The sequence below is a fragment of the Neltuma alba genome, unplaced genomic scaffold, assembly GCF_004799145.2.
Source record: "Neltuma alba isolate B1F8T4 unplaced genomic scaffold, ASM479914v2 tig00012535_pilon, whole genome shotgun sequence".
Classification (NCBI taxonomy): Eukaryota; Viridiplantae; Streptophyta; class Magnoliopsida; order Fabales; family Fabaceae; genus Neltuma; species Neltuma alba.
Window position 1 is genome coordinate 582,824 of NW_021637000.1, and position 14,475 is coordinate 597,298.

At 38.1% G+C, this 14,475-nt stretch overlaps 3 protein-coding genes across 3 annotated transcripts; all 3 read right to left on the reverse strand.

Moving 5' to 3' along the window:
• Positions 1-1,112: 1,112 nt before the first annotated feature.
• On the reverse strand, positions 1,113-1,832 carry LOC114728346 (uncharacterized). Its single transcript, XM_028915235.1, has one exon. It carries the CDS (start codon positions 1,744-1,746, stop codon positions 1,279-1,281), a length of 468 nt encoding a protein of 155 aa, XP_028771068.1. The 5' UTR covers positions 1,747-1,832; the 3' UTR covers positions 1,113-1,278.
• Positions 1,833-4,239: 2,407 nt separating this feature from the next.
• LOC114728458 (uncharacterized) lies at positions 4,240-7,401 on the reverse strand. Its single transcript, XM_028915369.1, has 7 exons — positions 6,946-7,401; positions 6,767-6,847; positions 6,485-6,676; positions 5,689-5,859; positions 5,341-5,580; positions 5,154-5,242; positions 4,240-5,062 (listed from the first exon to the last, which is right to left on the reverse strand). Exons 1-7 carry the CDS (start codon positions 7,028-7,030, stop codon positions 4,373-4,375), a joined length of 1,548 nt encoding a protein of 515 aa, XP_028771202.1. The 5' UTR covers positions 7,031-7,401; the 3' UTR covers positions 4,240-4,372.
• Positions 7,402-9,166: 1,765 nt separating this feature from the next.
• On the reverse strand, positions 9,167-14,467 carry LOC114728446 (potassium transporter 8). Its single transcript, XM_028915355.1, has 8 exons — positions 14,429-14,467; positions 13,853-14,342; positions 13,698-13,751; positions 11,521-11,781; positions 11,376-11,428; positions 11,014-11,137; positions 10,669-10,923; positions 9,167-10,534 (listed from the first exon to the last, which is right to left on the reverse strand). The coding sequence occupies exons 1-8, from the start codon at positions 14,465-14,467 to the stop codon at positions 9,483-9,485; spliced, it is 2,328 nt and encodes a 775-aa protein (XP_028771188.1). The 3' UTR covers positions 9,167-9,482.
• Between the last annotated feature and the right edge of the window lie 8 nt (positions 14,468-14,475).

Sequence of the window (14,475 nt, forward strand, 5' to 3'; positions counted from 1 at the left end):
CTTGTCAAAAGTCTCTTATTAAAAGTAAAAGACCACATTGCTTACTCATGATGCTAATAATTAATTATATAAATAAATCTTCTAAAAATTATCAAATCAGATTCATATTCAAGACACAAAAGCTTGAAAATGATATATGCAGTGAACTAGAAGAGCGTATACATATATGCTAATACCTACGTATATATTTCTTCAAAACATATATACTGTCTCTGGTTGAGTAATTTGATAAAATTAAGAAATTTAAAAATTACTTGATTTTAATTTTTTTCAACTAAGAAATTACTTAATTATAATATATGTTATATAATTTTTTGAATTGCTTAGATTATATATCTATTTATAAGTTAAGCAAATTAATTTAAAAATTAAGATATTCTAAATATATATGGGATTTAGAGTTCAGTTGAATAATTTGAAAAAATTAAGAGTGCTGGCTGCATTATTATAGCTTCTTGAATTTTACCGGTTATTCCCTTCAATCCACTTTTCCGGATCAGTCATTTGAGCCGAACCTTTATGCATTGAAACCCCGCATAGAGATTTACCCAAAAAAAGAAAAAGGAAAAGCAGCAGCAGCTTGATTCGAGCTTGACAATGTCTGACGGCCTATTCATTTTTGTATGATAAAAGTTTTACTTCTGGTAAAAAAAAAAAGATAAAAGTTTTACATTATGTATTCAAGTTGAATTGATATTTTTTAAAAAAAAGTGAGGCGTTAATACGTATTCGTTAGCTTTTTGATCCTGAGAAAGGGCATTTGCAATCGCACCCCTCGTGTTATATTTTTTGGTTCGTATCCGTTAAGCACTGAAAAGCCAGGATAATTTTGGCATGTTAAATGCTCACATTAAAGCTTGAAGTTCAAGAAAAGTAGTTTATGCGTTTTTTAATATCAGGAAAAAAAAGTTTATACGTTTTCCTCTTATGTAATAGAAATTACTCAAATTAGTTTGTACATTAAAAAATATAAGAAGCAAGGGAGCACTATTGCCAGCCCAGGGGAGCATCATATCAAACATATTTTAAATCAATTGGAAGATTTCTACTTTTAAGATTTTTTTTTTATTTCTTGAGTTGCTTACATTTATGATTGTGATTTATACAACAAAAATTGGGAAGGGGGGGAAAAAAAAACCTTGTGAAAATAGAAGAGACCACAGGAGCCTGAAGGAACGTAAACACCCTGGATCCACCTCCATTGGCTCCGGTCCGAAAAAAGCTCCAACCTCGGACCCTTCACGCAAGAACTCAATCTCCCAAAATCCAAAACCCTCCTCACGCGAATGCGGGCCCGTCCTTGCCGAGGTCCATCGACGACTTCGCCGACGCTGGGATCGACGCATACCTGGTCGAGAAATTGTTGACGTAGTAATCTTCTTCACCGTCCTGGCCTTCGTCAAAGTTAAGGGCGTAACTAGATGCATCGTACCGGAACGAGCCTTGCTTTGTATATCCACCAGACTTCCCTTTATTGAAGCGGCGGATGAAGGTCTTCCATTTAGGTCCAGCGACGATCTCGGACCATTCTCGCAATTTCTTCCACCCACGACTCCACCAGTGATCCTTGCTCTCGGGGCTCCGCATCCTCTCCCACCACATGGATCCATGTGCGGACGAAGACAGAGACGAATTGTATCCCAAGCACGGCATCCTGAAACAGCAGCCTCTCTTGGCGAACGCCGCATCGTCGCTTCCGGCACCGTCACATTCGACCACGTTGGCTTCGGGTGGCCCCGTAGGCATGGTTGATGAGGATGAAAGCGGTGGGGTTAGGGTGTGGCGTGAATGACGTTATCCTTCCCTCTCGTCGCCGTCGTGGCGTTACAGGCCTACGGGACCGGGTGGGGGAAGCAAGTAGGAGGAGGTGAGGGAGTGGGATTTATATATGTCTAAGGGGAACGGAAAAACACCGTGGAGGGCTGGATGGAAATGGGACCTTAGCTGTTACCTTTACCGGGAAGTGCCCGTTGCCAGATGTCCTACCGTGTTATTTTTTGCAGCCCGGGCACCGGTTCCTCTGATACAGCTCATTTTCCAATTTCTATATATCTGTCAGCCCAAATTTAAGTTTATTTTTCAGCCTTTTTTTCTTATTTGGGTCTAATTATAGCTCAGGAAGAATGATGAATTTAGATTATGATATTAAGATATTCTCCTATAATAGGTGATATGCTATATCTTTTATTATTATTTTTTGAGCCAACAATAGTTTATAATTTATAATAATAAATGATTGAAATATTAGTGAAACTAATTTTGATAATCTTTAAATTTTAAAATAAATATTAAATCGCCGGGTTATTTTTTTAAGGAAATATTCACAAAAAATAATGAAGATGTTTGTTTCAACTTTTCTGTATCATTGCATGAAATTTGTGAAACCAAAATGTATTTTGAGTACGTGTAAAGTAAGGTTGGCCCAACAAAAATACAAAATATCTAAACTAGGCAGATGAATAAAATAATATTATTCTGTATCTATATATAAGACACATTTTGTGGTGCAACATAAACTATATATACAAATTAAATATTATATTTAGAACTGAGAGTAGTATATTAATTAGATTAGTCGAAATGCAATCAAACCACATTGAATACATTGAATCACAGCAGAAGAGTTTGGATGAGTGTAAAAATACTTTTCAGAAATATTTTTTCGTAAATCAATATAAACTCTTCTACATATTTATTTAAAAACGCTTTTAAAATAATAGTTTTGTTTCCATCCGAACATCTCGTAAATAAAATAAGCTGCACAGTAATGAAGTTGGAATGCGATTGACTGAAGTGAACATCAACTCATCCACAAACCGAATGAAATGAACAGTAGTGAAGAGAAGGACTGAGCATGCTCGGCAGATCGAGTTACACCGGGTCGAGTTTTAACCGGGTAAATTGGTTACCAGATCGAATAAGTAGCCGGGTTGTCGATTTTTTCGAGTCAACTCATCCGACCTAATGTTTGATTTCCGCGCATAAAAGTAGAACTCCTTGCCAAATTGATCCAAGAGGAAAGAAAAAGATTGTGGCCGTTACGTTAGAACATTTTAGGTAGACATAGAAGTCTTGTGAACCGTGCCGTCTTCTTAACTTAATTACATGTTTCAGTTCTAATTTTATTCATTTAATTTCTGGTCCATAAAAATTATTCATTTAATAACTGTCAGACATAGTTTAGTTGGCACAGCTGTGACAACCACAAAGTCATGAGGAAGAAAACCAACCAGCCGGAGTGCGCCTACCCACTTCCACACCAGTCCAATTTATATTTCAACGATCATTATGTATTCTTCTTCTTCTCAATTTTTTTTTAAAGTGTAACTGTTCCCATATTGTTTTCTAAATCAGATGTTAATTTCTCACAATCATTTTGTGGAGGAAGATATGGGTCCTTCCAGGGTAGGCGCATTTTTTCCCGGGTATTGAGGTTTATATATGAGAAAATTGTAATAAGGTCATACCTAAGTGAATTAAATACAAAAAAAATCTCTTAAAATATTAAATTATTCTAAAGTCTCAAGGAACCTTAATGTAAGAAATTTTATTTATTTAATTACGAAATTATTCTTATTTGTTTTTAAATATATATTGACAACTGAAAAAGCAGTCATTAACAACCTAAAGCATAACAATTAATAATTATTACGGTAGGTATTAATAACACATTTTCTCAGCGCATCACAAAAATATAATATATGAATTGTCAATATCTGCTGCGATGATTGTTAATCCTTACACTTTAAGTTGTTAAATACTACACTTTCAGTTGTCAATACATACTTTAAAAATAAATAAAGACAATTTGGTAATTAAATAAATAAAATTCCTTGTAATGAGATCTTTTGGGATTTCAGAATAATTTGATAATTTTAAAAGACTTTTTTGTATTTAATTCTTTTGAGTGGTATGTTATTACAATTTTTTTTTAATATATAAACTACAGAGAATTTCGTGAAAGTGAAATAACAACCCATCGAGTATGATTGGGGGGGAAAAAAAAGAAAGAAAGAAAAGAAAAACACAAAGGAGACGATAGTCATAGAGACCGTGGTGGGGAGGGTGGAGCGTCAGCGCGTGGACGTCGTCGTGGGCATCCATCCCTGGTCAGCTTGTCCAGAAGATTTGAGGTGACTGAACTTTTATCTCTGAAATGTAAGATTGTCTCAATAATTAATTAAACTTTTATCTCTCTTAAATTGCATCTCTAATCGCGATTATAAATTGGAAGAGACGTTTAATGAAGAAGACATCCACACAAGCATAAACATTTGGTTAAATTTACAGCGTTTAGACCATTCAAGGTCTCATGAGTCCCTTTCCGGAGACTCAGTTTCTCATTAGTTGGAACGTAGCCTTCCAAAGATGTTCAGTAACCGTGGGAATAGCCCACGTAGTTCAAACGAGGTCGGAGATTACGGGGATTATACTTTGGATCCCCATAGTCAACAGCCTTAATCACCATGGTCTCGCGTCTTCCATCCTGTTCCTGAACTGCTCCGAACACAATCTCATTCGGCTCGCAATTCTGATCATAGTAAGTCTGAGGGCTCGATGAATAATGCTTCTGAAACTGCTGTTTCCGTTGCTGTTGAATCTGCTGATCATACTCGCCATCCCACCCACTGCTCAAGTAAGCCCCTCGAGGTGGATTCAAGTGTTGCTGGGGAGGCTTTTCCAGGTCTTTTTGGTTCATATAAGGGTAAGTTTCTCTGGGAGTTGGGGTCCTTGTTTCTAAACATGGAGGAGGTTCATCTTCATCAGGAATCACGAAACTCTCTTGCACTGGCCATGCATGTGGATGTCTGTTCATTTGTTGCTGGTACTGGTAATGCAGGCCTTTCCTTTTGCTTTTAGAACTTCCGCTGAATAAACTCCCAACAATCTCAACAAAAGCTGACCCGGAATACACGAAAAGCCTTCCAATAGAACCGAAGAAACCCTCATCTTCTTTCTCGTATTCTTCTTCATTTGGAATCAGGGGAGGCCTCACTGACTTTGGAGGCCTTTGCTGTGCTGCAACTGGCGTGCCTTTCCTTATATTATAAGCTCTCGGATCCTACAACATCAAGCAAGACACTTACATTGTTAGATATAATATCGTATTATTGCAGAAAAATCATGTAAAAAATGTGGTATATGCCGCCTACATCAGGAGAAGAAAACATTGCTTTGACCCTCCAATGTAGTAAGGCCAGCATGTAGCCGAAAAATCCAGCAGCAACCAGTACCGCTATTCCTGCAATAGGATTACGCGAAATTATGCATATCTTTTAGGCCTTCATGTCGACAAAACTAAAGAGATTAGAGATGAATATAATGGCCTGTTTATCATACCTAAGTGGAAACTAACATCATCTTCGTCATCTTCATCATGTTGCTGTCGGTAAGTAGTGCAGTCATGGTGATGAAGTTGAATCTCTCGAATTGCCAAGTTTCCTCGATCTACCACCAGAAGAGAACAGCTGCTGGCAGCATAAACTACGTCAAAATCATTTGAAAACTTTGCATCTTCACCTGGACCATCCACGTGGCCACCTAGTTGTCCCCTTTTCCCACCTGCAATTGTTGTCACTCCTGTATGGAAAATCAAATGGATGATAATTGAATCTCTTGGACAACCAAAGGAAGAAAACACACGAGGGATCTCACGCTTTTAAAGTTTTAATTCTCAAATTGGTGTACCTTCATCACTGATCTTTCTGATGGCCATATTCATTGTGTCTGCAATGTAAACATTGCCTCTGTCATCCACTGCAAGTCCTTTAGGATGGTTCATTCTTGCTTCTCTAGGCCTCCCATCTATGTGTCCAGTATACCCCTCAGGCGATCCAGCAAGGATTTTTGGTTTACTATCTGTGGTTCATTCTTACATTTCAGAATGTATCCAAGAAAAAGTTAAGGACTCAAGAGGGCACTTGGAAAAAGAGAAAACTAGTCTCTTTAAGCCCAGATGCAGTATGCCTTTCTTATAAGCATTTTGACAGGGGAAATGTAACATTTACATTCTGCAGCACAGGAAATAATACTCAAAGTCGGCAGAGAGCAAATTGCATTACTGCCTATTTTTCCTTTTCCTTTTTTGGTTAGTTCTTCATTCTTTTTAAAATATTGGAAAGTGAAGGAGAGGAGAACGTCCGCACAGATTTTTTGTTGGAAGAACAGTAAAAAGGCATGTTGTACTTTGAAAAGCAGAGACTTGGGCTTCACCAAAGCTTAAGCATCTTTGGTTCTTTACAAACATCTTAACCGAATCAAAAGATGTCCCGAGCATGAAGTTATGTCACTGTACAAGGTAGAGCCCATACAACAGACATTCTCAGGACATGTGAATCTAGAATCTCCATTCCCCATATAATGAAACAACTCAAAACCATAACACTCAAACACCAAAAATCATTGAAATTTTGCCCCAAAAAAACATTGAAATTGAAGCTAACGGTATAAGCTAGCATAAACAATCTCATAAAAAAAAGCTTACATGTAGACACTGGACTTGGGATCTTGTAGATGTTACTGTTCTCTGAATCCAACACCAGAAACTCCCCATTTGACGATACTTCAACTGTGTATGGCTCAATTCCGAGCTTGCTTCCGTCAAATACTGTCTCCACAGTGTAGCCACTCTCAAATTTCATCATGGAACGGCTGTTCTTCGCAGAAAATTGATTACCTCAAATCCAACAAGGACAACAACCTCAGCCCCCAAAAGAAATAGTAACAGCTGAAACAAGAGAATCAAAATTCAATGGCAGACCCTTACTTGGTTTGGCAGGAGATTTTAGCGACCACAACCATTTAAGAAGAGCAGAAACCGCATTAGAGACAACCCCGGTCACAACTTCTGCATATCACATGAATTTCAGAGACGGACAAAATTTTTTAGATCGAGTAATATTCATGGGGCGTGAAGAAAACTAGTATATAACATGTTATACTCACTTGCAATAGGTTTGGCTGAAGTTGATGAGAAGAGGCCAAATAGAATCACAAAAGTAAGAAGCACAACAAAACTATTCTTAACCATCGTTTTCTATCTCCAGCACTGGTGCAGCTGGCGACGAAATGCTCGTATGTAGATGTTCAAGCTCTGCAATTCAAGTAATCCAACTTAAAAGAAGCCACGGGCAATCTGCTATTTATCTTTTTTTCCCTTTTCTTCCTTCTTTTGTTTTTTTTGGAACACGTTAATTAGTATCACCCTTTTCGAAAACCGAGGAGAATGATAAAGGGAGACTTAGTGTTGATGTGAGGTTTAGTAGAGAGGCAATGAGGACAGAATTTGGAGGTGAAAATGGAAGGCAATCATAGAATGTGGTGGTTTGATTATTGAGTCCTTTTAAGTCCATCCGACAAGGTGATTTTTATTCTGCGAAGATGGAATTTTGCAGGCCATGCTTCTTCTGCTTTCTCATTACGAATAATGTTGTGTCTGCTACATGGCATTTATATATCCAGAGTCACCATTTCAATATACTTAAAAAAGTACGAAAAAGTAAAAGTATGGTTTCACTCTGACGTGATTTTAATTTTCAATACTTAAATCTTCAAGCGCCTTAACGCGTAGAGAAGGACAAGAACTCCTTTATTTCAAAAAGCTTCTTCAAGGTTGTAATTATATGATAGCCTTTATTAACATACTTCCTCACAATTGCTATTTCTTTAGGGCTTAATCCAAAGACTGATGATGATAACCAAAGACGGATAGATAGTTTAAAAGAAAAAGAGGCATGATAGTCAACCTCAGGGGTAGATGCATGAGGGATATTTTAGGAATATGACACGTGACCCTAAAATTATCAAACAATGGAGTTAAAGTCCTCAAGCTAACACTAAAAATTGCGGGGCTTATGAAAGAAAGTTGCATCAAATTATTTAGTGTTTATTACCATGAAAGCAAGAATTGGCCTCTTTTTGTGTCCTCGAATGCTGGCTTCTAATTGGGCATTTTCTTCTTGGTTAATCATATGCTTTTGTTTGTTTAGATCAAGAGCCGATGGCTCCTCTGCTTGTGTGTGCTGTGTTATCACCCAAAAATATATATTTATAAAAATGGTTGGAATCTGATTTCTCTGGCTTTCTTCGTGGTGGTCAAAAAACTTGTCTCTCTCTTTCGGTCAAGCAAGCAACGTTTAGGTTACGCTCCCTCTGATCAATCATGGAGGCAAATGCTTTTTGTTGTATCATCATTTTGCGTGTGTAATATGCATCCACACAATTACAGGATCAATTCCTCCAGCTGCTAGTGCATACCAGGATTCAAGCTCGATCTCTTTTCTGTAAGAGCTAAAATGTCAGTTCTGGATTCACGTAAGCTGTAAAAGCTGTTTGATTCCATAATCAATAATAACTGTTTAGCATTATCTTGTACTAACGAGGGCATCATTTGTGACTGTGTCAATCAATAATCTCTCTCTCTCTCTCTCTCTCTATATGTGTGTGTGTATATAAATAATGGAAAAGTATCTAGTTATATCTGGAGAACTCTACTAACTTCCCAAATCTCTTCATTTAACAAGAGAATCTCTCCTCTATCTATCTATCTATCTATCTATCTATCTTACTCTGCATGTTTTATTTCTGTTCGTGTCTCTAGCTTAGACCTCGTAGTCAGCCTCCGTAACATCGTAAATCAAAACTTGGGGAGAACCGATCAGATTGACTCAACTTTGTCTATGTTGATGTAACATGTTAAAGCAGGTTTGGTTACAAGTGTGGTAATACTAATAATGTGTCCCTCTGGCTAGATGACAAGTATCAAGATTTTATTTTATTTTATTTTTTGGGTTAGGCCAACAGAATCAGGATATTTGAATAGCAAAAAAGCAAAGGAAACATAATATAAAGCAAAAGTGGATGAAGAATATAGAGTTAAGTATTAGCAAATAAAGAAAAAGTTAAAGAAACATTAAATTCCAACTTCAGATTCTCAGACGCCATTTTGAATTTGTATTTCACAAGGAATCTAAGCGCTTCAGCATTTGTTAAAGAGCCTCCAAGTGTGTTTCCTTTAGCAATGTTAGCTTTCATTCTTCGTCACGAGGAAAAACAAATAGTGCCTGACCCATAACGGCCATTAGATCTACTGAACTTTGGCTGCCCAGCAGAGGTTATCAAGCATATGTATAAACAAGAAGAGATTCTAAATCGAGTACAACAGCAATAAAATACCAACTCTCTACTGCTACGAAAATTCCTTCTCAACCTAAAATTGACCTTTATTTCAGATTTGGGCCTTGGATAATGGAGAACTACCATTTCATGATAGCTTATTTATATACCAAGACAATACAAGGGAAAAGAAAGAAAGAAAAAAATGATCTGGCCAGAAGAACCTTGGTGTTGGCAACACTTTGCTTGCCGGGAAAGCTTGGAGGGGAACTATACAAAATGCCACCATTTATCAAGTTTATGTAGGCTGAGCTATTGAAATAACACGGCTAGTTGCAAAACTCGGCTATATAACTGCTAACCAAAATTCAGACATTATAGATCATGCCCACCTCTAGGGTAGACGCATGAGGGATGCTTAAAGCATACGTTGGTCCCCTAGAGTTTCTCCTTAAGAAATCATACCCATAATTGATCACAACTTTCTTTATCCAGCTTGATCCTCTTTTTGCTCTCACATATGAGTGACCCATTATAAATGCCATTCCCGCTTCCCTTGCTTCCATTAGCTCCTGCAGCTCCTCCTTTGCAGTTAAATCAATCTCTGGACTGGCTGGCACCACAAACCTGACCCGCTTCTTAAGTTTCTCAGGAGATTTAACCTCCCTCAACTCTGAAGTTCCTTCCATTTGACAGGAATCTAGATCATCCTCACACATTCTTACACCTTCTAATTTTGATGCTGAAGTCCCAACAACTGTCATCTTTGCATCATCTTCGATATTGTTTAGTTCTAAGCCACATTTGGAAGTATCTGATCGGATAAACTCAGCTATGCTGCAAACAAGATCTTGCTCAAATTCCACGTCATCCTTGTGAACATCACGATAGCCATACCTTGCTATGCACCTATAAAGCCTATACTCCTTGGGGCCAACTCTACCCACCAAGAACCTTTCCTCAGCTCTGACATGTGGCACTGGGACTGATTTAATGCAGAGAAAGACTACAACCTGATGAAAAGCGGGGAGATTGGTAACAAAGTGAGAGAAAATAGCTGGAATCCCAGATACAAGCTCAGTGTGTATAAGGCCAATTCCCCTGACCCTTACTATTCCTAATGTGGGGCCGAGACTGAGAAGCCAGTTGATGGAGACCTTATTTTGAACATCAAACTCATATTTCTTAATTGTGCCATAGTGCCATACATACATGACAATAAGGAAGATAAATGAGAGGGCAATAGGAACCCAAGCCCCTTCAAGGAACTTGATGAGGGAGGCAGAGAAGTAGAGTGCTTCAATGGAGCCAAAGAAGAATATAAAGCAAATGGCTAGAACAACACTTTTGCGCCAGCATAAGACTATGACAAGAGACATTAGGCAAGTGGTCACCAGCATGACGGTTATGACAGCCAATCCTGTTTATGGGAAGGAAAAAAAAGCATTAAAAATAATTAAATATTTAACATTAGAAGTAAAGACACAACATGGATAATGACTGTAGTTTCTCAGCATGCAAGTGTATCATGAAAGTACTCTGTGAAGGTAATACCTGATGCATTTCCCATGCGTTTTGTGTCCCTAAATCCAACCGTAATGGCCAGACAAAGAAGCATCAACGTCCAGTTGATATCTGGAATGTAAATCTGACCGTGTATCTTAGAAGATGTATGGATAATTTTGACTTTGGGGAAGCAGCTCAGAGCCGAGCATTGTTTGATTATTGAGAAAGTCCCAGTGATGACAGCTTGGCTTCCAACCACAGCTTGAAGTATGGCTATTACGAGAACAGGCCATCTAATTTTCTCTGAAAGGGGGGGGGGGGGAGTAAGACAAAAAGCAAAAACTTGGGTTGTGTGGAATGATGGCTCCTTGAGATCAAAACAAGAGAACTCACCAGGTACAGATACATAGAAACCAATTCTGTAGTCACTTTCAAGGATATGATGTTTGGAAAGATAAGCAGCTTGTCCCATGTATGCTAGGATTAGAGATGGGTACACCAAAAAGGTGAAAGCGATCTGCAGGTAAGAGAATTTTAGTTATGAAAAAAAAGTCGATTTCCCCCTCAGGGATGTTAAAAAAGTAGATATTCTGCTCACAACTGTCTAAAGAATGTAAGCAAGCAAATAGGGGAGTGTGGGACAACTCATTGTTTCCCTTCACATATTGCCTCGTAATTATGAAATCCTGAGTTCCCGCGTGGGGTGGGGTTTTTTTTTTTTTGGGGGGGGGGGGGGGTTGGCGGCTTCTGTGTACCTTAATTGACAATTGTGAAAAGTGTCCTAAATCTGCAAACATGGCTTCTGAACCTGGAACATATAAATAATGGAATCAAATAAAGATAAAGCATATGGTAAACTGTATTGAAAATATACTAAAATTTGCTCTGCTATTTCCATACCTGTTATACACAGTAGAATTCCACCCAAGGACATCCAACCTCCCCTTTGAGTCTTTTTCAGAAACTTGAACATATAATAAGGGGAGAGAGCTTCATATACGTGTGGGTTCCAATGAATGATATTGTAAATGCCAATGGCGCTGATGCATAGCAGCCAGGTCATCACAACAGGTGCAAACAGGAATCCCACACGATGGGTCCCATAATGTTGGAGCGCAAATAAAAATATCAGTATTATACAGGCAACTGGAACCTCAACATCTGCATAACCAATTATCTTTCAGTACAGGCAAGATACATTTAAGCATATTGCGGGTCATTTCTTTGGCAAAACTGGGATGCTTAGTTCCGTAGATTCTAATTTTGATATCTGAATTCCGAATTCTAAGTATAACACTCTGGATGGAGTAAAACATAGATGCTAAATACGGAGAAAAGCACTTCAAAATTAGAAAACCCAAGTTCAGCAAAACTGGTTATCATGAGAAAGACAATGGGCAAGCAAATGAAGCAAATGAAGATTCCTGTAGTATTTATAAAATTCATTAAACTTTGATTAATTATGTATCAAATGTCTTTTAAAATAACAAGAACCATGGAGTAGTAGTAGAGATTAAAGGCAATGAACAGAAGATGAAATTTTCCGCCTTCAATCTTTGCTGTAAAGTTTTACTATAGAAAAGATGAACATTAGCTACTGAACTACTGTAGTGTAAGTGTCTTGAGTCCCAAAGTAAACGGTTGTATGATCATAAATCAAAAGCATATCAACTTAACTTCCAGATAATCTTGCGGGCCCACAAATTACCACCAAAGGAAATTTGTGATCATATTGCCGACAAATGGTAACCAAAGGGAGATATATTATTACCTACTGGAAAAAAGATCACTTTCAAGAGAAGCCTAGAAATATTTTGTGAGAATATGAAATTCCGCAACCGATTACGAAAAGAATTCAAAACTTTTTATTAGTAACATATATTATTCATACTGTAATCATATGACAAAGTTAGGTACGTAGACAGAGATATCATTTGGTTGACTTCATACTATTATATTGGCTGCCGCGATGCCTAAAAGTTGGACAGAATTAGGTAAGGGTTTAGTTGAGAGACACCACAGATAATCACTATTTGAGCATCATAATGAAGTCACAAATAATGTTAATGACTAGTTCAATAATGGCCACACCTGATTTTGTATCCAATAAGATAATCAGCCGACGGTTCCAGACTACAGATCACTCCAAATATATTCATTTGATTTCTTATCCATACGACAATGCTTTCACCTTGAAATCATAATATCATGAAAGCTTAACTTTGTGAAGGGACTACTTTTCTATTCTTTTCTGTTTTTTTTTTACTATCCAGTATATGTATTATCGGGTCAAATTCAAATACTGAAGGTTACATCATTTTCATCTTAGCCACACGTTTGATCTTTTGTTTATTATAATGATCAATTTCACAAGCTAGACTATTTATTCAAATATAATTGATAGCATGGGATGATGATTTGACTTGATCAAAGCAATGGTTGGCCGGATGATATTTACAGGGACCCACACACACCCGCGCGACTAGCGAGCATTGGGTTCTCCCTCTTTCTCCACTAATTAAAATGGCTACGAAGTGTGGCATGGCAAAACGATGGCTTTTCAAAGTTCAAACAAGACTTTATACTAAGCATCAAATAAACCCGTTCCGATATCTAACTACAATAATTTTACTTTTAATGTCCTCGCGGCATATATACGATCGAGGAGGCAGGAATCTCTTTGGGAAAAAATAGCCAAGACAATCGAAGAATCGCACAGAGCAACAGATGTAAACTATTCAGAATCTCAGTCTTCTGAAATATCGAGAACATATCCCAAAGAATAGTTTCGGACAACCATTGTTTTCTAAATCCACTCTTAAAAATCCAACGAGGAAAAAGAATAAATTCATTATCGTTTTTATCTGCGGTGGAATTAATTTTTATTAAAAAAAAAGTTAAGCTTTCCACAATTGAATTCGAAGACAAATTGCTCAGCTGCAAATTAATCTCCGAAACGGCAGAGTGGATTACGATTGACACTGCGTCAAGAGAGTATACATGCAGAATTGGAAGGAAAAGGGAACTGATACAGGGAATTTTCTTCGAAATTGTGTAAAACAGAGAAAGGAACTTACATCGGTGCTGCTCTTTTGACATGGAAAGCTCGAGGCCCGACACCGCAGAAAATACTGCATTAATGACCAAAAACCAGAAAAACGAATGGTCAAATCCCCGTTTTCACTGCTTGAGATCGAAATACTCAGAAATGTATAATGCAAATCTCAAATACCGGAAATTGCTGGTGTGAGCACGCCATCCCCAATAACCATGCAAGTCCCAATCAAAGCCAAAACAAGCAGCACCCTCTGCAGCCCCCTGTGTTTCTCCAGCACGTATTTCAAGCTAGACCCGACGGCTTTCTTGTCGTTTGCCACAATCCCATCTTTCGTATACTCCGTTAAGTCCTCGTCGGCGAGCTGGGTATTAGGCAGTAAGCTAACCCGAGCATGCCGGCATAGCAGAGAATACAGAGCAAAGGTCCCTCCTTCGCCATTGTCATCTGCCCGAAGCACAATGAAGACATATTTGAGCAGGGGTATGAGTGTAAGGGTCCAGAACACAAAAGACAAAACCCCGAATATTTCTTCATTAGTCTCTGAATGTTGAATATCCTCGGCGAAAGTGCTTTTGTAAACGTAAAGAGGGGAGGTGCTCAAATCTCCATAGACAACGCCAAGGCTTTGATAAGCCAAAGTTAACACGGTTTTCCATGATTCCTTCTGCGGAGAAGCAAGCATGGTCAGAAAGCAAAGATTTGTGCAGGCGGGAGTCCTAATTCTCAGCACCAGAGTGCTATATGAGTTACCTTAATTGAATTACTGTAGGCCACAGACTCCAGATCCATGAGGGGCT

What these genes read in the sequence shown, in the direction of transcription:
- LOC114728446 (XM_028915355.1), bottom strand. Translation starts at nt 14,467, where the DNA reads ATGGATCTGGAGTCTGTGGCCTACAGTAATTCAATTAAG. An exon ending in CCTACAGTAATTCAATTAAG is followed by an intron (nt 14,343 to 14,428) that starts GTAACTCATATA and finishes GCTTCTCCGCAG; the next exon opens with AAGGAATCATGGAAAACCGT. An exon ending in AATTCTACTGTGTATAACAG is followed by an intron (nt 11,429 to 11,520) that starts GTATGGAAATAG and finishes TATATGTTCCAG; the next exon opens with GTTCAGAAGCCATGTTTGCA.
- LOC114728458 (XM_028915369.1), bottom strand. Translation starts at nt 7,030, where the DNA reads ATGGTTAAGAATAGTTTTGTTGTGCTTCTTACTTTTGTGATTCTATTT. An exon ending in TTCAGCCAAACCTATTGCAA is followed by an intron (nt 6,848 to 6,945) that starts GTGAGTATAACA and finishes TGTGATATGCAG; the next exon opens with AAGTTGTGACCGGGGTTGTC. An exon ending in AAAATCTCCTGCCAAACCAA is followed by an intron (nt 6,677 to 6,766) that starts GTAAGGGTCTGC and finishes GTTGGATTTGAG; the next exon opens with GTAATCAATTTTCTGCGAAG.
- LOC114728346 (XM_028915235.1), bottom strand. Translation starts at nt 1,746, where the DNA reads ATGCCTACGGGGCCACCCGAAGCCAACGTGGTCGAATGTGACGGTGCC.